The 20,769-nt window shown below is 44.2% G+C and overlaps 1 protein-coding gene across 3 annotated transcripts in view; it reads right to left on the bottom strand.

Moving 5' to 3' along the window:
* Window positions 1–20,769, bottom strand: part of DUSP16 (dual specificity phosphatase 16) — a 90,410-nt gene that overhangs the window by 16,768 nt on the left and 52,873 nt on the right. For all 3 annotated transcript variants that reach the window (XM_043882646.1, XM_043882648.1, XM_043882647.1), the window contains exon 5: window positions 13,646–13,809. In XM_043882646.1, the coding sequence (XP_043738581.1) occupies window positions 13,646–13,809 (164 nt within the window). The remainder of the gene's footprint in view (window positions 1–13,645; window positions 13,810–20,769) is intronic.

A 20,769-nucleotide genomic window follows, 5' to 3' on the forward strand; every position in this document is an offset into this window, starting at 1 on the left:
TCTCTAGGCATAAGGTTGCTATCTGAGACTTTTTGTTCCCTGAGGTAAGCTTGCATCACCATACATTTCTCTCTTAGAGCGGCTTTTGTTGTATTCCATAGGTTTTGGATCGCTGTGTTTTCATTTTCACTTATCTCTGGGTTCTTCTTACTTCTCTCTGACTTCTTCAATGATGCATTGGTTGTTTAGCAGCATATTGTTTAGCCTCCACATGTTTGTTTTTTGTAGCTTTTTCTTGTAGTTGATTTCTAGCCTTATAGCATTGTGGTCAGAAAAGATGCTTGATATGATTTAAGTTTCTTTACATTTATCAAGGCTTTTTTTTTTTAAAATCAAGGCTTTAAAGCAGAACTTTTTAAGGGCAAAAAAGGCTGTTTAAAAAAATCACACATCACTAATATGGTCAACTCTCTATTATCTTCATTACTAGAGACAGAAGTGGAACAAAGAATACAAAATGAAACCACCGACAGTTTACTATGACTTCCCCCTCCTTGTCAACTATGTAAATTTATTATGACCATGTTAAATGTAATCCCCAAAATGCATGAATAAGTGCATTGGTTTACAAGATTTGAGAGTATACTAGAATACTTTTGTTTATTTTGTACTGTGACTTCAGAACATATGCGCACATAACGAGAACATTTTCTCCCCAAACTGAACATGGTAGCTGTTCTCTAAGATACAGTCCTGGGCCATCTCCTGGCTCTGAATACTCTCTCGGAAGGCTGACTATTTCCATGTCTCTACATGCTGATGACTCTTAAATAAATACACATACACACACACACACACACACACACACACACACACACACACACACACTTCAATTTTTGATCCATATTTCCAGCTGCTTCCTAGATCTCTCTATTCAGATGTTCCTCAAAACTTCCAAATTCAGAAACAGCACATTCTCTTTCTCCCTTCTCTGCTTCAAATTCTTGCTTCCTCTCTGTAATCCAAAATTGGGTTTCGGTAATAATATCCACCCAGACACTTGAGCTAAAAAATGGGATCCTCTCGTCCTGTTTCTCTTCCTCACCACTCCCCTCCAAATGCCGTCAAATCCTCGCAGCGTCAACGCCTCCCAGCACCCTTCTCTCTGTTCTCAGTTGCTGCCCAGCCAGCAGCCCACACCATGAGGGCAGAAAAGCCACCATGGATCTCTTAAATTTGCAGTGTTCTCCTCTCCAAACCGGAACTGAACAACAACTACAGTATCCTTTCTTGTAATTAAACAGGGGCTATGTGTTTTATGCACACTTATCACGCACACTTCATCATGTCTCGCTGCCCTCTCCTGTCCCACACGACCTTTGAATACCCAACATCACATGTGCATCCCGCCTTCCTCAATGTTGTTCACATCATTTCTGAGCAGGCCCTATCCCTCCATGATGACTCTACCACTTTTCTACTTTAACCTTCCTATGAACCCCTTCCACTGGTGCATAATTAACCATTCCATTCTCTGCTTGTCCAGAGGACTTTGGACATGCTATTAGTAAAACACAGAGCGTACTGTGTTATTACTAGCAGATAATTCTTGTCTCTCCTATTAAGTACTGAGATCTTGGACTAAATCTTGCTTGTTTTTCTACCTTTAGCACCAGGTATGTAGTTGTGGTCAGTATGTGTTTGTTCAACTAACATCCTGTCTGCCATTTTCCAGTCAAACCTACGTGACCCGCTTCATTTAGTCATCCACTGCTGCCTCTCAGGAAATGTTTTCAGCCTGAAATCATTCTCTCTCAGCAACCATGGTCACTTCTTTTCTAGGAATGCTACCTCCTCTACAAATCTTTTTGTTAGATCATTTTCAACCATGGTCTTGAATTTGGTAATTTTCTTCCTATTTTAGCCTCCCGCCAACTCCTTAATCCCTTCATTTACACAATGAATTGGCACAATGAATATATTTGGCACAATGAATATATTCTGCTTTACATAAAAGGTAGACTGCGCAAATCCAGATCAGGTATGAAGCCCTCTCAACTGGGAGATAACAATGTCAAGAAGTAGTTCTTGGAGCTAAGTGAGCTCAAAGTGATCGACCCTCATCTTCTGAAGGTCTCAGGGGCTCCCGCGAGGCTAACAGTCAGCCTGTGAAGATCTTAGTGCTTACTATAGCAACATTTGTACATAAGCAAAGGTTTTCTACCACCATCTGATCGCCACAGTGTTCCTGACCAAGGAGCTGGAGATAAAAGCCTTTTGGGCCTTTCTCACCAATGCTCCTTAAAGAAAGGAACCTTTTTACATATCCTTCTCCTTTCTGTCAACAGTACTACAAAGCTTTATTAAATGAAAAGTAGTCCAACAGTAAAGACACAGGCGTTTCTGAGGAGAGAGGCTGACGCAGGCAATGTCACCCACTCTATACAATCACAAGATCACAGCTCACTGAGGACAACACTGAGGTGAAACGAGTCATAGTCAGCGTCATGTACGATTTCCCCACAGAAAGACGGGAACCATGTACCCTTCTGACAAGCAGCCACAGGACTTCCCTTGTGGCTCAGCTGGTAAAGAATCCACATGCAATGTGGATTCAATCCCTGGGTTGGGAAGATCCCCTGGAGAAGGGAAAGGCTACCCACTCCAGTATTCTGGCCTGGAGAATTCCATGGACTGTATAGTCCATGGGGTCACAATGCATCAGACAACGACTGAGCGACTTTCACACTCTATAGAAATGATCACTTAACCTAAATTCAAAAAAAAAAATCTGTAGGGCACCTTTGCTATAGGCCTATTAACAATATACTATTATGGTGCATGGTACATATATAACAACATCCAACATGTTGAATGCCTACTATGTACCTGGTACTGTGCTAAACTTTTTTATTTTTTCGCTTTATTTATTTTTGGTTGCCCTGGGTCTTTGTTGCTGCACAGGCTTTTTCCAGTGGTGGTGAGCAGAGGCTACTCTTCCTTGCAGTATGTGGGCTTCTCCCTGCGGTGGCTTCTCTGTTGCAAAGCACAGGCTCCAGGCATATGGGCGTCAGCAGTTGTGGCTTTCGGGCTGTAGAGCACGGGCTCAGTAGTTGTGACGCGCGGGCTCAGCTGCTCCGCGGCATGTAGGATATTCCCGGACCGGGGATCGAATCTGGGTTCCCTGCATTGGCAGGCAGATTCCTAACCATTAGACCACCAGGGAAGCCCCTGTGCTAAACTTTTAAATGGACTGTCTCACTGAATCCTCACAACCACCCTTTGACATGGGTACTATTATTATCCTCATTTTAAAAATGAGGACACTAAGACTTAGCAAGCTTATGTTTCCAAAGTTACACAGCTACCAAGTGGTCCAGTGTCAAAAGTCAAATCCAAATATATTCATCCCTAGAATATGTCTTCTTTATTGCTGCACTCCAGTGAAGTTCTTTTTAAAGCAATCAGATGGACTGATGCTGAGGCTGAAGCTACAATAATTTGACCAGCTGATGTGAAGAGCTGACTCATTAGAAAAGACCCTGATGCTGGGAAAGACTGAAGGCAGGAGGAGAAGGGGTTGACAGAGAACGAGATAGTTGGATCACATCACCGATTCAATGAGCATGAGTCTGAGCAAGCTACAGGAGATGGTGAAGGACAGGAAAGCCTGGCATGTGCAGTCCATGGGGTCACAGAGAGTCAGACACGACTGAGTGACTAAACAACAAAGATGGAGCAATAAAGTAAAGTAACTAGCCTACACACAGATTTTTATTGTTTAACCAAATGAAGTAATATAGTTTCATCCCTTTTCACCCTTTTAAACTGTAACCAGTTATAAAGTACAGGAACACCTCTCTGGGCATGGTTCTCTCTGAACAGACTCTCGGAGTAACTCAGGACACTATATAGCTATTGAAAGAGACTCATCAGTTGTACTTTGCCTCTTTTTTCCCAATTGTTGCCTCGGTTGCAGACACGGGCATCACAGCTGGCATCACATGGGCATCACATGCTGGCCCTGCTGCCAGCATGCATGTTTCCTGGCCTCAAGCAGGCTGCTGCCGGGCGCCCAATGGCCATGGCTGAAACATGAAAAGGGGGCAGTTCTGACCTCATGTAAGAAAGAGTCATCCAAGCCCACAATAGTTTATATCTCAACAATATTCTCCATGTAGAAGACAGTATGCCATAAAAGATGCATGTAAGTAGTAGTTTTATTTATAACTGACATTAGGGAGACACGTTTCCCTGGTGGCTCAGACAGGAAAGAATCCGCCTGCAATGCAGGAGACCCAAGTTCAATTCCTGGGTCAGGAAGATCCCCTGGAGAAGGGATACCACTCCAGTATTCCTGCTTGGAGAATTCCATGGATAGACAGCCTGGTGGGCTACAGTCCATGGGTCATAAAGAGTCAGACACGACTGAGTGACTAACACTTTCTAAGGGGGAAGGGGACATTATTGTGTTGAAATGGAATGATAACAACTTAAATACAAAATGAAATGAGAAAAAAAAAGTGGCAGTTACTGCGTCAGTAAGACTGAGTTAAAGGAGGAAATCACTAAAGATGTTACATATATACATAAAACATTTTAATTCAAATAAATGTACATTAATTCACTAATTTCTGATGCAGGACCTTCGTGTTTAGGTTTTTTTGTTGTTGTTTTTTCAATAGCTTAGCTGACTTGAGTTCTTTAGAAAATTACAACCAAATGCATCTATCATTTATAGTTTCCATTCTTTACAGAGCAAGAACTAGTAAACTAATAAATCAGGACAGAATGTTCTAGATTTACAGCTGCCTTTCCCCACCTCTTAAGACAGAAAAAAAAAACATAGAGCAATTTGTCCTTCCTGAATCTTTTGAAAACATTTAGCTCAGAGCACAGACAAACAACCCTTTCCCCCCATTCATATTTCATTCATATATGTGATATTTTCATGAATGTACATCACTATAATAACAAGTACACTGGCCTAAACAGTCTGAGAACAAACACAATTGCCTCCTGGTGAGCAGACTATTCAAATGGGGCAACTAGCCCGGTGACAGCCCAGGGCCCACTGCTGCCCAGGGCCCACGGTGGCCAGGAGCAGGGCTTCCACCTGTCTCCACCTGGGCAGCCAAGCGGAGGGTCAGCAGCTGCTGTTAGCTGAGGTGTCACATGACTGTTCTGTTCCCTTCTCTCCTGATTATATTTATGGCCGGGCGTGTAAGTGCCCAAGAGTGTGTCTAATGTCACAGTTCCTGATAGCAGAACTGGGATGGAACCACAAGTGTGAAGAGTGCATGTGTATTAGACTAATGATTATTTTTACTCACGGATGAATGTGACTTCCTAAGGGGACAATAATGGATGAGATGGTTGGATGGCATCATCAACTTGATGGACATGAGTTTGAGCAAGCTCCAGGAGTTGGTGATGGACAGGGAGGCCTGGCGTGCTGCAGTCCATGAGTCGCAAATAATCAGACACAACTGAGTGGCTAAACTGAACTGAACTGATGAGGAATTTATGTCATTCACTCAGTTTTGTTTCCGCGTGTTGTGGAAAGCATACACAACTCAACAGTCCTTTGTCCCCTAATTAAACATAGGCTTCCAGAGAGCAGTCATCTTACTCTGTTTAATATTTAGCTCAACTTTGCGCTCAGTTAGCTAATACATGTTTCCTACGGATAACGTAATCTGTCTTCTCTGGCCTTTCAGATACCCTTCTGACACCCTGGCCTCTGAGTTCTCTGAGCACCTCACCTTGACCACTCCCTCCCCGGGGCCTGGTCTGGTCTCTGCTGTTACCAGTAACCACAACCACACACAACCCACTGCAGGAGTGTGCCTCCTTCCCGCCAGCTTACTCTCCTCCACCACCACGGCTGGAGTCCCTCAGTCCCCTCAGGACCTACAATCTGTTGCTCCTACCGTCTCTCCTCTGTCCTTCCTCCTTACAATGTCTATCGTTCCTTCTGGGCCTAACTTAAATTCTGTGGTCAGTCATGACCAGTTGACCCTCGAACAACTCAGGTTTGAACTGCGCAGGTCCATTTATGCATGGGCATTTCTCAACAGTAAGTACTACAGTACTGGGTTCCCCAGGGGGCTCAGTGGTAAAGAACCCACCTGCCAATGCAGGAGACCTGAGACATGGGTTCGATCCCTGGGTGGGGAAGATACCCTGGAGGAGGGCATGGCAACTCCTGTATTCTTGCCTGGAGAATCCCATGGACAGAGAAGCCTGGCGGGCTACAGTCCATGGGGGTGCAGAGTCAGACATGACTGAAGTGACTTAGCATGCACACAGGCACTGCAGAATTACATAATCCACCGGTGCTGAACTGGAGGACGCAGAGACCCTGCAGACGGGGAGGGCTGGCCATAGACAATAGAGGACTAACCCCTGCACTGCTCCAGAGACAGTTAGAATCCCTCCCTCACTTTCAACCTGAACTTTGTAATATATATTTTTTTAGCACCACCAAGTGCAGGATCTTAAGTTCTCTGATCAGGGATGGCACCCGTGCCCCCTGCAGTGGAAGCACAGAGTCTTAACTGCTGGGCTGCCAGGGAAGTCCCTCACCCTCAATTCCCGTGTCCCTCTGTCACTTCTTTGCACTCACTTGGCAAGATCACAGTAACTCTGGGTAAATCTGGCTCGCCCCCGAGCCTGCATCTGCACTGCGCAGCTGGATGGGCCTGAGAGAAACACCCCCACACTGCCAAGGGGCCCCTTTGGGCCCCACGCGTCGGCAGGCACTGTGTTCCCTCAGTCTCCTGGCCTCTTCTCTGGATGCCATTCCACCCCTTCCCCTTTCTCTTCCAACTCTCCACATGCCCTCCCTCGCCGTCTCTCTCTCTGCTCGTGGATGATCTTGGTTCCTACTACTCTGAGAAGATAGAAACCACCAGAAACAAACTTCAATAAACTTCCTCTACCACCATCCCTTCTGCCAGCACACAGGCACCAGTCCCAGGAAACTGAGAGCACGGCTCAGCGCGGGACTGTTCACTACCCGAATGATCTCACTGGCCTCCCTCAGCTTTAGTTTCCTTACCTGTAAAATAGAGCTGATGAAGACTATTTTGTAAAGCTACTATGAGGATGAAGTGACTTATGCACAATATACAAGTCTCATTAAATGTTAGTTCCCTTACTTTCTCTTATTTTTTTAATTAAAAAACATTTTTTTTTTTTTTTGGCTGTACCACACAACATGCAGGATCTTGGTTCCCCAACCAGGGATCAAACCTGGGCCCCCTGCAGTGGAAGTACGGTGTCTTAACCACTGGACCACTAGGAAGTCCCACCTAATCTTATTTCTAAAACAGTTAGTGGGAATGTAAACTGGTGTAGCTACTATGGAAAACAGTATGGAGGTTCCTTAAAAAATTAAAAATACAACTACCACATGCTTAGTCACTCAGTCATGTCTGATTCTTTTCAACCCTATGGACTGTAGCCCACCAGGCTCCTCTGTCTGTGGGGTTCTCCAGACAAGAATACTGGAGTGGGTAGGTAGATATTCCTCCTTTCTTCAGGGGATTTTCCTGACATAGAGATCAAATCTGGGTCTCCTGCATTGCAGGTTGATTTTTTACCATCTGAGCCACCAGGAAAGTCTAGAACTACCACATGATCCAGCTATTCCACTTCTGGGTCTTTACCCAAAGGAGACAAAAATACTAACTCCAAAAGACATATGCAATCCTGTGTTCACTGCAGCACAGTTCACAAAAGTCAAGACATGGAAACAACCCAAGTGGCCACTGACAGATGAAGGGATAAAGAAGACATGGTATTATTATACAATGGAATATTATTCAGCCTTAAAACAGAAGGAAATCTTGCTATTTGTGGCAGCACAGATGAACCTTGAGGGCATTATGCTAAGGGAAGAAAGTCAGTCAGAGAAACACAAATACACCATATGTTCTCATTACATGCAGAATCTAAAAAACAAACAAATATAGAATTCATAGATACAGACAAGAGATTGGTGGCCACCAGAGGAGGTAGAGGGAGGATGAAAGGTGGTCAAAAGGTATAAACTTCCAGTTATAAAATAAATAAGTCATGGAGAAGTAATGTACAGCATACTGATATAGATAATAATACTGTATTATATATTTGAAAGTGGTTAAGAGAGTGAAGAAATGTGTAACTATGTATGGTGGTATATGTTAGCTAGATTTACTGTGATCATTTAGCAGTATATACAAGAATTTAATCATTATGTTGTATAGTTGAAACTAATATAATGTTATATGTCAGTTATATCTCAATAAAAAATAGCCTTAAATCATATGGTATATGAATTATATCTCAATAAAGTTGTTGCCCACCCCTCGACCCCCAAAGTTTGTAATGTATATTTTTCAGTAATTCAAACTGTCCCTTCTCCTAATTGGCCTTAACTAGGGAAATTATGGGCTTCCCTGTTTTCTTAGTAGTAAAGAACCCACCTGCCAATGTAGGAGACGTGGGTTTGATCCCTGCGTGGGGGAGATCCCCTGGAGAAGGAAATAGCAACCCACTCCAGTATTCTTGCCTGGGAAGTCCGAAGGAAAAAGGAGCCTGGCAGGCTACAGTCCATAGGGTCACAAAAACAGTTGGACATGACATAGTGACTAAACAATAACAAAGGGAAACTGCATTGAATGTAGCAGGTTGGGTATAAAAAAAGGGCTCAGTTGTAAAGCAGAAAAGATGACCCCCTAATAATTTTTTTTAAAGATTCTAAAAAAAAAAAGAAAAAAGAAAGAAAAAATAAAATAAAAAGATTCTAGTTTCAAAACACAATTAAGAAAATGTTCAAAAATAATTTTTGTGAATCCAAAAATAAATCTTCATTTTACTACTATGGTTTGCAGTCACTACTTTTTTCCCGTTTTTTTCTCTTAAACCGTGAAATAAACTTTCCCCAATAGTGGGACTAATTTCTAAATGTGGGCTCTGTGCTCTTGTGATATAGATTGTGGAGTAACATATGGAATATAGAGTTAATATATAGCCTTAATTAAACTGCTCTATTTGGTCCAGTTTCCCATGTTCACTTAGGCTGAGGACAGAGGTCTCATTAAATCACGCAGGCACTGCAACTCTAAAGCGATTGTAATCTTTCTTTCTGAAGTCAACTGAATAAGTTTGTATTCGCCACTCCTTTTGCCTTCAGAATTGACCTACTTCCCCCAGCTAGCCCTCCTCAACCAGCCACACCCACTGTATCTACCACTCACCCTAGACCTTGGTATACTCCACCCACAGTGACAATAACAGAGTCCCCTATAAACCAGGAAATGTGCTCAGTGCCTGGCATAATGCCTTGTCACTGGAGCCTCACGTGAACACTAGGAGGCAGGAGTCATTTCAGTTTGCAGGTGAAGAAGCGGATTCCGTCACCTGGCTCCGGTGCTCTGCCTGGTGAGGCCAGCCAGCTGGGATGCAAATCCACCCCGTGCAAAGCCAGCCCTCACTCAAGCCCTAAGTCACCTGTCTCATGAATCACTGTCTCATGAACAGGTCTTGTCTAACTAACCTGCACCCTATATGGTGTTCTACACACAGTGGACACTGAATAAATATTTTTACTGACTGCTTTGACAACATGACCCTTTGTCTTCCTAGATCACAGAGAAACCTGAAAGTAGTATTTGGCTATACGGTATCTAGGCTCCTGCCTAACTCTCAAATGAAAATACCAGAGAAAGTGGCAGTAGTCTTGGTGATGGGCAGAACAGCAAGGCAGCACAGGAAAGCCAACTTTGCACATTGGAAGACTGAAATAAGAAGCTACCCAGGGACTTCCCTGGTGGTCCAGTGGCTAAGACTCCAAGTGAAGGGCCCTGGGTTCGATCCCTGGTCAGGGAACTAGATCCTGCATGCTGCAACTAATGCCTGGTGCAGCCAAATAAACAAATAAATACTAACAAAAAAGAGGCTACCCAAAGAAGGCTGACAGCAGCCTGTTTAAAATGGGGAGAGAGGGGTAGAGTTGAGTTGGGTGAAGAAGCTGAACAGGTTCAGGCTCAAGAATGATGCGCAGTAGGAAATTCCATCACACATCCTGTGTGTAAGGGTGAAACCGAAGTCCACTTGGAATTTTAACTAATGAGAGAGGAGAAAACATCAAGAACTTTTGTCTTGAACATTTTAACTACAAGGCTCTGGTTCCAAGCGCAGTCAGATGTGAACTGGCACCTGCAAACTGCTTTAGTACAACTGCTATTCCTGTTCGAACTCCAGTACAAAGACCAGAGGAGGACAGAGTGTAGGAACGAAACGCACATGTGAGGGGAAGGGTGTTCTTTTCACTGCCGATGCCTTCCTACAGTCTCCTACAGAAGAGCCACGTCTCTGAGACAGACGTAAAAACGATCACATGACCTGCAAGGTCTGAGGTGGAAGCCAGCACATGTGGCTCATCCACAGCCAGAGGAACAGTGACCACAACACACACACACAAGGTTTCCAAGACCTAGTACCGAAATATGTAAAGTGCCAATAAGTTTTATATTGATTGCTGGTTGAAATAATCCTCTTGATATAGGGTGATAAATGTTATTAAAATTGATTTCACGGGACTTCCCTGGTGGTCGAGTGGTTAAGACTCTGCGCTTCCAATGCAGGGGGCATGGGTTCAATCCCTGGCTGGAGGAACTGAGATCCTGCATGTCAAGTGGTGTGGTCATAAAATAAAAAATAGATAAATATATTTAAGAAATTAGTTTCACCTTTCTTTTTTTTTTTACTTCTTAAAAAAAAAGGCTATTGGAACATTTTGGATTATATGTGTGGCTTGCATTCTACTTCTATGAGATGGTTCTGGTATAGACTATGCTATAGAAAAAGCAGGGGAAACAAATTTCAATTAGATTCAATAGACCATTAGAATCTCAGTCCTTTGTTAACAGCCTGCTATGGAGATTTCCATTTTCCAGGAAATGAGGATTTCTGATGTTCTATAAACACAGGACTCAGAGCCAGAGTAGACTAGGTTTGAGAATGATCTCTCCCACTGACTAACTCTGAAGTCAATGGTGTTCTAGTACAAAATTGTGGGTAAGCAAGTCATACAACTCAGGGCCAACCTGCCTCTAAATCCTATTATGAGGGTTAAATGCAGTAACATAAAGAGTGCAGCACTTTATTTTCTTTTTTTTGAGCCTAGCATTTTAAATGTTAAACACTATTATCCTCCTAAGAAAATTTCTATGACATGCTTTTAAGATACTTTGGTGGCACTCTGTTAAAAATAAATAAATAAGACAACTAATAAAATTAGAGGTTTTGTGGTGTTTGTTCTCAAAGACTTCATCTTCTAAGTTTGACTAAAAAGGAATACACTATTAGAGAAGATGATAAAATCTCCATCTTTGGAGAGCTCTGGAAATTAGCACACTATTTTTCCTGGAAAGTTTAAACCACGCAGTGGAGCAGGAAGGTGAGTTTATGCTGCCTGAGAAAGAGAGGCAAGTTTAGTTCCAAAACTCAATGACAGGGTGATGGTGTGGAATTCGTGTAACACTTCTGGAATAGCGGTTTCCTCATTACTGAATGAAGGAGGCTAAGTGGTCTGTAAGACCGTCTCCAGAACTAAGAGTTTCCTCAACTATGAATCCAGACGTTACGTACTTAGGCTTTCCATTCACCACTTGGAGAACACCCTTATGTCTCACACATCTGCATGTAGGAAGGTTCTAAGGCCACTTTCTCAGGGTCTTGCAGAACGACCCTGCTCAAGCTGTTTCCCACAGCTTCCATTAGCCCAGTCTCCATTTCCTCTCAAGGCATCGATGGGTGTATCCTGTTTCCCATACAGACATTTAGAAGCCAATTAAAAATAGAAAACGATCTCCCCCTCCCACCTCAACTTCAGGTTCCAGTTTCACTGCTCTCACCCTGTGGGTGCTCACTTAGCTGTTAACTGATGCATCTGTTAAACCTGGAGAAGGTACAAAGCATAATCACGGTACCATTTCATTGAATATCAAAAGTAACAAAAATGACCTGTAATGCAATTATTGGTAAAATCATCTGCTTGCCAGCTGACTGGTGAAGTTTTACGGAGGGCAATTCTGGACAGGATCCACAACCAGGAATTTCACTTCATTTTATTTTATTTTCTGATTTGAGGATTACATAAAGCATCTCCAGCTTTGCCCTAGGGATGTGTCTGACTGTCAGAAATTAACTTTGCTTGCTGTGACAAAGGGCTTCCCAGGGGGCGCTAGTGGTAAAGAACCTGCCAATGTAGAAGACCTAAGAGATGCAGGGTTGGGAAGATCTCCTGGAGTAGGAAATGGCAACGCACTCCAGTCTTCTTGCCTGGAGAATCCCATGGACAGAGAAGCCTGGCTGGCTACAGTCCATGGGGCCGCAAAGAGTAGGACACAACTGAAGTGACTTAGCACGCACGCTGTGACACAGTTTGCTTATTTCTCAGAGGACTAATAAGAATCACATGCTCAAAGACATCATGACCCCACCAGAAAGTCTCAGTGCAAGCACGCACTATCAAATTTCAAATGCCTCTCGGTAACAGCAGACATATTAACAATGTCCAGGCAAAATTTTGAAGATGCAGGGGTTTTAAGAGCAAAAAAAGAATAAAAGAAGTAGTAAAAAGAACGCCTCCTTGCTGCCCAATGATAGGGTGTTTTTGCTTTCCATGTGCTAAAGCAAGCCCTTCTGGAAGTTTATTTTTATAGCCAGTCCAATTCTTTCCACTACTCAAGGAGAAATATTCAGGCAGTGCTTTTCACATAAGAAAGCAGCACTTGTAAATCACCAGCAGCTGAATTAAGATCTCCGATTGCCTTTTCAATTAGAGGTGATGTAAATAAGACATTTAGGGCCTCCCTGGTAGCTCAGTCGGTAAAGAATCTCCTTGCAATGTAGGAGGCCGGGGTTCAATCCCTGGGTTGGGAAGATCCCCTGGAGAAGGAAATGGCAACCCACTCCAGCATCCTTGCCTGGAAAAATCCCATGGACAGAGGAGCCTGGCGGGCTACAGTCCATAGGATCACAAGAGTCGGACATGACTTAGCGACTCAACCACCACCAAATAAGAGGTTTAGAGACATCACTTTCCAGGCAGTTAGAGGTGTGTTCTAGCAACACTGGTTAAGAGCATAAAAGTTGTGGAGACAGACAGACCTTAGTTCTACCGCTGTTATGTGTGTACCGTTAAATACGACGGCCTCAGCCAATCAACACGGCTCCTCTGTCGGCCACACCCGGCTCAGAATGGCCCACATCCTTTACATCCAGGATTCGTGTTCTTCCCTCTTCTGTCTCCACCAGACTGCTTCAGGAAACCTCAGGCAGGGCACCTGCACTGCATCCTCTTAGCGCTGGTCCTCACCATCTTTTGAATCCCCTCCCCCACCCCTCTGGAAGGGGGAAGTCATCATGAAATCTTCCTCAATCCAAGCCACTCTGAGTTCTTTCCTAGTTGATGCAGCAAATGCACACATTTCTAAGTGTGAGCTAATCTAGATGGTATTAGTCTTCCTGAGCGTGCCCAGTTACTGTAACAGAACATCCTAGCTGACAGCATCGGGGAGGAGGTAAGGCTGCTGGGCTGCTGGCTGGGGAGTTGCTTTGAGAACATTTGTATCTGAAAGGATGGCCCACCGGTGCCTCTCCGGCTGCTGTCAAGAAATCCTGCAATGAAGGATATTTTCAAAGCACCCACCTTGTTGAGGACATCTCGCTGGCAGCCAAGATAGAGATTGGGCAGAATTCGGGTTGGCCCGATGTTGGCAACAGGTAAGCAAGGCTGAGAGATGCAGGTGGGGACTAGGGTGGACTTTCCTTCACAGAGGCCAGGGAAACAGCGGGAGAACTCGGCAAACCCACCTAAGGATAGACATGGTAAAATTACGCCGTGCACAGAGATGAAAATCAGCCTTCTGGTAACCAGTCAAATAAAGCTGTCTGAAAAGAAAAAGCAAATCCCACAAACGCAAGTGGATCCTGCCATACACGGATCCCTGGCTACAGCTGCTTGCTCTGGGGTACAGGCCAGCAACAGCCCTGGCTGGCAGGGCCTCGAAAGGGGTCCCAAGGCCCTGAAAGTCCCCCGTCCTTTTCTGTGTAACTTAAAGAGAATGGAAGGTAAGCGGCAAATAACCAAGCAGAAGTAAAATGGGGATAAAACAAATCTTCAACTGAGGCCAGGTGTTATTTCTTCAAAACACAGTTGATCAACTTAAGTTTCTTTCAGAATGAACTTTTTAAATCTTCCTACTATATAAATTTTTAATTTCAAAGATACCACATACACCCTCTACTCTTACAAATATTCTCGGTATTGAGGGTTTCATAATTACTTGCGATTCCGGGGTCGCTTGTTCCTTTGCTGAGCACTTACTATAAGCAAGGGCCAACAGACCCTAACTGCTCAGGGTACATACGGAGGCCTTGTGGCAAGACTCCTGGACTCAGAGGAATTCACTTTTTTCTAGTCCTGTCCTTATAATGACCCACTCCATGACCTTTATTAGGTCACAATCTTGCTACTGCTAATGACGAGAAACCCATTGGCTAAGGAGACACTCACCTTCTCTGGGAAAAGAAAAGATGAATAAGGTCTTCACTGGTTTTTCCAATCTAAATACTCCTTGTGATGCAAATCCAAACCCAGGAACTGAACACATTTTGATACATTTTCAGATAAATCCCTCCCTATCCAGCCCTCACTCACTAGGTACAAACTCAGGAACCAAAGAGACTCAGAATATGTGAATGTCTGTGTGTGTATGTTTTAAAATTTTTTATTTGTATAGGAGTATAGCAGATTAACAATGTTGTGATAGTTTTAGGTAGCCAGCAAAGGCACTCAGCCATAGGTACACATGTATATATTCTCCCCCAGACTCCCCTCCCATCCAGGCTGCCACATGACATTGAGCAGCGTTCCCTGTGCTATTCAGTAGGTCCTTGTTGGTGATGCATTTTAACTACAGCAGTGTGTACATTTTTAATACTATTAAATTAAAAAACAATTCACTTGTTGAGAAGACAGAGAAATCCCACTCGTAACCTCTTTAATCAAGCCTTAAAAGGGACCCTAAAAGCTCATTAAATATTTACCTCCATCTCCTTGAGCTACGTTCTGCACACCTTTCCCTGCCCTCTGGATACATACGAAGCACCCTCATCAGCCGCACAGGTGCAGGGAGCCGACACCCGCACCTGCAGAAGCATCGCCCTTTTTATCCCGTGTTGTTCAGGGCAAGTGTCAGCGGGACCCTCCGGACACCTGTGTGCATCATCTGTGTCTGGGTGGCGTGCACAGCGCAGCAAGTTAGTGACAATAACCAGTCTACTTGCAAAACATAAGTGTCCGTCCCTAGCCTCCAACTCAGGGGTCTGGACTGTTTTTACCCATAAGCAGCTTGCTTGTAAAGTTCTTACGGGAACATGGGAGACAGAGTAGGTGGTTCCGTTACAGGAATCCCACTTCCTCTGTGGAATCGACGGGATCCTCAGGGTCTGCACCTACTCAGAGGGAAGATTTCATGTCTTGTCCTTTCCAAACATCCTTCCAGCCACACAAAACTCACAGTCAACTGTACATGCTGTTCTCTCACCACCACCAGCCTATCGTGGGCATGTACACACACAGGGCATACAAACCAGACACACACACACACACTCACACACACAGGGCATACAAACCACACACACACACAGGGCATACAAACCACACACACACACAGGGCATACAAACCACATACACAGGGCCTACATACCACGCACATGCACACACACAGGGCATACAAACCACATACACACACACACAGGGCATACAAACCACATACATACACAACATACAAACCACATACACAGGGCATACAAACCAGACACATACACAGCATACAAACCACACACACAGGGCATACGAACCACACACACACACACACACAGTGTACAAACCACACACACACACACAGTGTACAAACCACACACACACACAGCATACAAACCACACACACAGGGCATCCAAACCACACACACACACACACACACACACACAGGGCCTACATACCACACACACACACACACACACACACAAACAGCATACAAACCACACACACACACAGGGCATACAAACCACACACATACACAGCATACAAACCACATACACGTGGCATACAAATCACACATACACACACACACAATGTACAAACCACACACATGCACAGCATGCAAACCACACACACACACACACACACACACACACACACACACACAGGGCCTACATACCACACACATACACAGCATACAAACCACACACACCAGGGCATATAAACCAGACACACACACACACACACACAGCATACAAACCACATACACAGGGCCTACATACCATGCACATGCACACACACACGGCATACAAACCACACACACAGGGCATACAAACCACACACACACACACACACACAGTGTACAAACCACACACACACACACGACATACAAACCACACACACACAGGACATACAAACCACACACACACACACACACACAGCACAAACCACATGAGCGAACATCTGAGGGAAGAAGAACACAGGCCCCTGTACTGAGTTCACATCCTGGCTTCACCATGTTCTAGTTGTCAGGTTTGCACAAGTGAATGACGCCCTCTGGCTGTTGGTTTTCCTGTTCCTAAACTGGGAGCAGTGATCAGCTCCCCTCCCAGAACTGTCAGAGGACGGAGAGGATGGGGCCAGTCAGGATGCCTGAGAGCTTGGGCCTGCAGAGGAAGCCCCCCCACGGCACAGGCATCGGACATCCAGTTCCCAGCCTCGTCTGCGGCCTTCCTCCATCGCTAGTCTGCAGCTGTACCTCGGCAGGATTCACCCGAGACACAGCGAAAGCAGCAGTGCTTCGAAGGCTGCATCTCCCAGAGTCAGCTCTGGGGCACTGACCTCCTGCCGGAAGCTGGCAGATGGGACATGAAACACTACATGTCATTTCTCCCTAGGAGACTTACAGCTCACACAGTAAAAGCTCTCTGAGGAGCCGAAACCCTCTAAGGAAACTGGCTTACTTTCATTTAATTCAAGGTTCCCAAACTTACTTGACCAAGGAATTTCCCCTCCCATATCCCCCCTAATATCTTTTAATAGCTGGTAGAACTCACACTTAAGGAAACATCAAGATAAGGCCATTGCAACCACTGAAATAGAGTAAATTGGAATTTCCACACTTAAAATATAACCCACCAGCTATCTCAAAAAAGGATCAGTTAATACAGGCATTTCCTGGTGGCTAAGATGGTAAAGAATCTGCTTGCAATGCTGAAGACCCAGGTTCCACCTCCAGGTCCGGAAGATCTCCTGGAGGAGAGAATGACTGTTCACTCCAGTATTCCTGCCTGGACAATCTCATGGACAGAGGAGCCTGGTGGGCTACAGTCCTCAGGGTCGCAAGGAGTTGGACATGACTTGAGCAACTAACAAGTTCACTTTTTTCCCTTTAATACAGGCATATGTATATGCCTGTCATGATTTAGGATTTATAATTTTGCTTCTATTAATGTTTTATCCTTTTCAGTCCCTTAATGGCATAATACAGTCATTTAAGGTGAGTTATTTTTCCCTCAAGTAATTCTTATAAAAACAAACATTAAAGAATCTGAACATTCTTGGCCTATCTTATGCTTGCTTACCCAACACAGTAACTGACAGCCACAATTCTGATTACAATTTAATTGAATGGGTTTAAATTTTAACTTCCAGTAACTTTTGTGGTTCTGGTGTTTCTCTAAGAAACTGCTGTCATTTTTTTTTTTCCTATTCTGGCTCCAAAACAATTTAGGGGATGGTCTCTCTCATTTAAATCTAATAAAACGGGAGTCTAGGAAATGTTCTCAGAAAACAGAGAAACCAGACCATCCAAGGAATTCCATTTTAAACTTATAAGTCATCATATTTACAAATAAGTCATCCTAGAGTTACTGAACATGTACTATGTGACAAGCATTGCTCTAAGCACTTCACAAGTTTTGTTTGATCGTTACAACCCCCTGAAGGAGGTACCTGGGTTATTCCCATTTCACAGATAAGGAAACTGTGGTTCAGAAAGACACAGACTGATAACCAACAGGGCTGGGATGTGAGCACTGGCAGCCCAGCTTTAGACTGTACTCTCATTGGTTGCATTAGGACCACATCTCCAAAGTGTCATGGAATTAACTGCCATGTTGCCTAGAATGTGGGGACAGCCTGCTGACATCTCTGGGGCCCTGCCCTCATTTTAGCCTCATTTCACTAGGCTGGAAATGGCCATGGCCTCTCCCAAACAGACAGAAGAGCCTTGCTTCCCCCTAAGCCACATGGTTCAGAAGCTTTGATGAGGCAGAGAAAAGAGAAGGAGACCTGAGCAGAGACACATGCTCGAGTCACATGAGTCCAGTAACAAAACTGAGGCTGGACCGGGGGCTGGCCGCTGGCTCACGAGCACAGTCTGGGAACTGGTGGTGAGGCTGTCACTGCGTCTTGGTGACTTTCAGCCCGTTCCCGCCAACAAACCATGTTCAGAGGGGACAGGGCCTCCAACAACCGTAAAGGGAGAGCTGGCCAGCCTGGGCTGTTCCAAGTCCAGCTCTAGCATTCATGCTATCCTAAATCACTTCTAACTTCAGTGGGTCTAAAACAGTAAAATGTGAGTGCGGCACTAGAAGATTCTAATACAGAAAATAGAAAGAAAGCAAACCACTATTTAGCATCAAAACAACCCCCCAGAACCAAACAAAACAGCAGTAACTCGTAGTAAAACACATCATAAAGCAAACAGAAACACACCCCCCCTTTTTTAAACAAATTTTTCCAACTAATCTCTAGCAGCACAAACCCAAACAGCCTTAAAATATTTAACAAATTTCATTGAAATCTGTGCTCAGTCTGGCTTGAAATGTCCCAAACCAGGACTCCTGGTCACTTCCACAGGAGACTATCTTGGCCAACGAGTGCATTTCCCCTGATCTTTATCTCTGACAATGTTCCACTCTGCTGACATCCGCTTCTATTGACAGTTTTTTCCATTCGCTGACCTTTCATTCATCGCTGGACTCCAGTGACCCTGGTTTCATTTCATTAATTAATCACAGATGAGACACCGCCTGATCTACCCAAACCCTCAAGAAACTATCTGTGGCCTCATCAGCAACTCAGTTTTGAAATATGTCTAAAATATCCCTCTCCCTCTATTATCTAGATCCACACATGAAGAACAGTACAATTCATCTACGTGAACTTTCTGTGACAAGGGGATGACAGACACAGAATAGAGAGATGTCTCGGCCCTCGCTCCTGGCTCTGTGGTCCCCAGGTCCCAAGTCAGAGTCTATCACGACAAGAAGACAGGATGTCAGCTCAGGATCCCCCTTTGTTTACTGTGAGAGCGGCACTGGAAAACTGTCATGCTTCCTGAAAACAGTTTTAAAATAATTTTTAAAGTTGTCAAGGATTTGACTCAACCGTCCAATCTGGCCAAATTTCCCCCATCCCTGGATTTTACGCTGCTTACTGTCTAGGAATGGAGAAAACAGAAAGTCAGACAACCCATATGTTCTTCCCTAAGACAGACCTGAATCTCGGAACACTGCACCCACTAGACCCTCTTGTGCTAGGAATGCTTGTTTTTAAGAGGAAGGAAGACCCATATGCAGACACCCTGGCCTGTAGAGAAATGGGGGTAGCAAGACCAGCAGACAGACATACAGATGTCACTGGCCTCTACAGCTCTGGATAGACACCCAAACAGACTGCAATGTTAAAAATCCATATTCTGTCTGTTGTCCACAAATTCACCAGGAGAATGCATGTTTATAAATAAAAACATACATATTACTTTGGAGAGAGAAAACATTTGGTACAACTTAAAGGCATTCGTGATTTGTATGTTGCTTTCTTCTCGCTCAGGCAAGAAAACATTTCTTAAGAACACCTCCTTCATAATTCCAACCATAAACATAATTTTCTGTAAGAGCCAATGTTAACCACCATCCCATTTTCATAGGGAGAAAAACTGCCAAGTAAAAGAAAATACATAAAGAAACACCACTAAACAATTCTAATTGGTCATCTTTCTCTTCCTTCCGACCCTGGCAGTTATAAATCATAGCAGTGTTTCTTAAAAGTATATTTCCATAATCAACAAAAGTAGCACTGTACTACAGACGAGTGATGTTAATTTTAAGTTGCAAGTTCTAAAAATGTATCCCTATCCTTGAAGTCCAACTAGAGATAAACATCAACTCCATGATTCTGAAGACATTTCCCTGCAGGCAGAAATAGAGGGGGGCTCACTTATGCTTCAGTTCAAACAGGCAGCAGGTCTAAGAGCTTTATCAGCTGTGTGTGCACTAAGTCACTTCAGTCGTGTCCGACTCCTTGCGACCCCATGGACTATAGCCCACCAGGCTCCTCTGTCCATGGGTTTCTCCAGCAAGAATACTAGAGTGGGTTGCCATGCCCTCCTGCAAGGGATCTTCCTGACCCAGGGATTGAACCTGTATCTCCTGCAGCTCCTGCACTGCAGGCAGATTCTGAACCCTCTGACAGCTGCCCAAACTGCGAAGCGGGATTCAAGGCAACCCCTTCCCACACTGGGGATGGAGTCCATGGCTATGGACAGAAATCAGTTTACACAAAACTCCACTGCATGAAACATATTCTTCTAAAAAGCCACATGCAAATTTAACTTCCACTCATTAAATCATTTTCACAGTTTACATAGTCTCATAGTTTTTCAATATAGTTTTCATGGAGTTCAATCCTTTTGTAAAATCCCAAGTCCCCTTTTCTGTGA

The sequence above is a fragment of the Cervus elaphus genome, chromosome 22 (genome assembly GCF_910594005.1).
Source record: "Cervus elaphus chromosome 22, mCerEla1.1, whole genome shotgun sequence".
Classification (NCBI taxonomy): domain Eukaryota; kingdom Metazoa; phylum Chordata; class Mammalia; order Artiodactyla; family Cervidae; genus Cervus; species Cervus elaphus.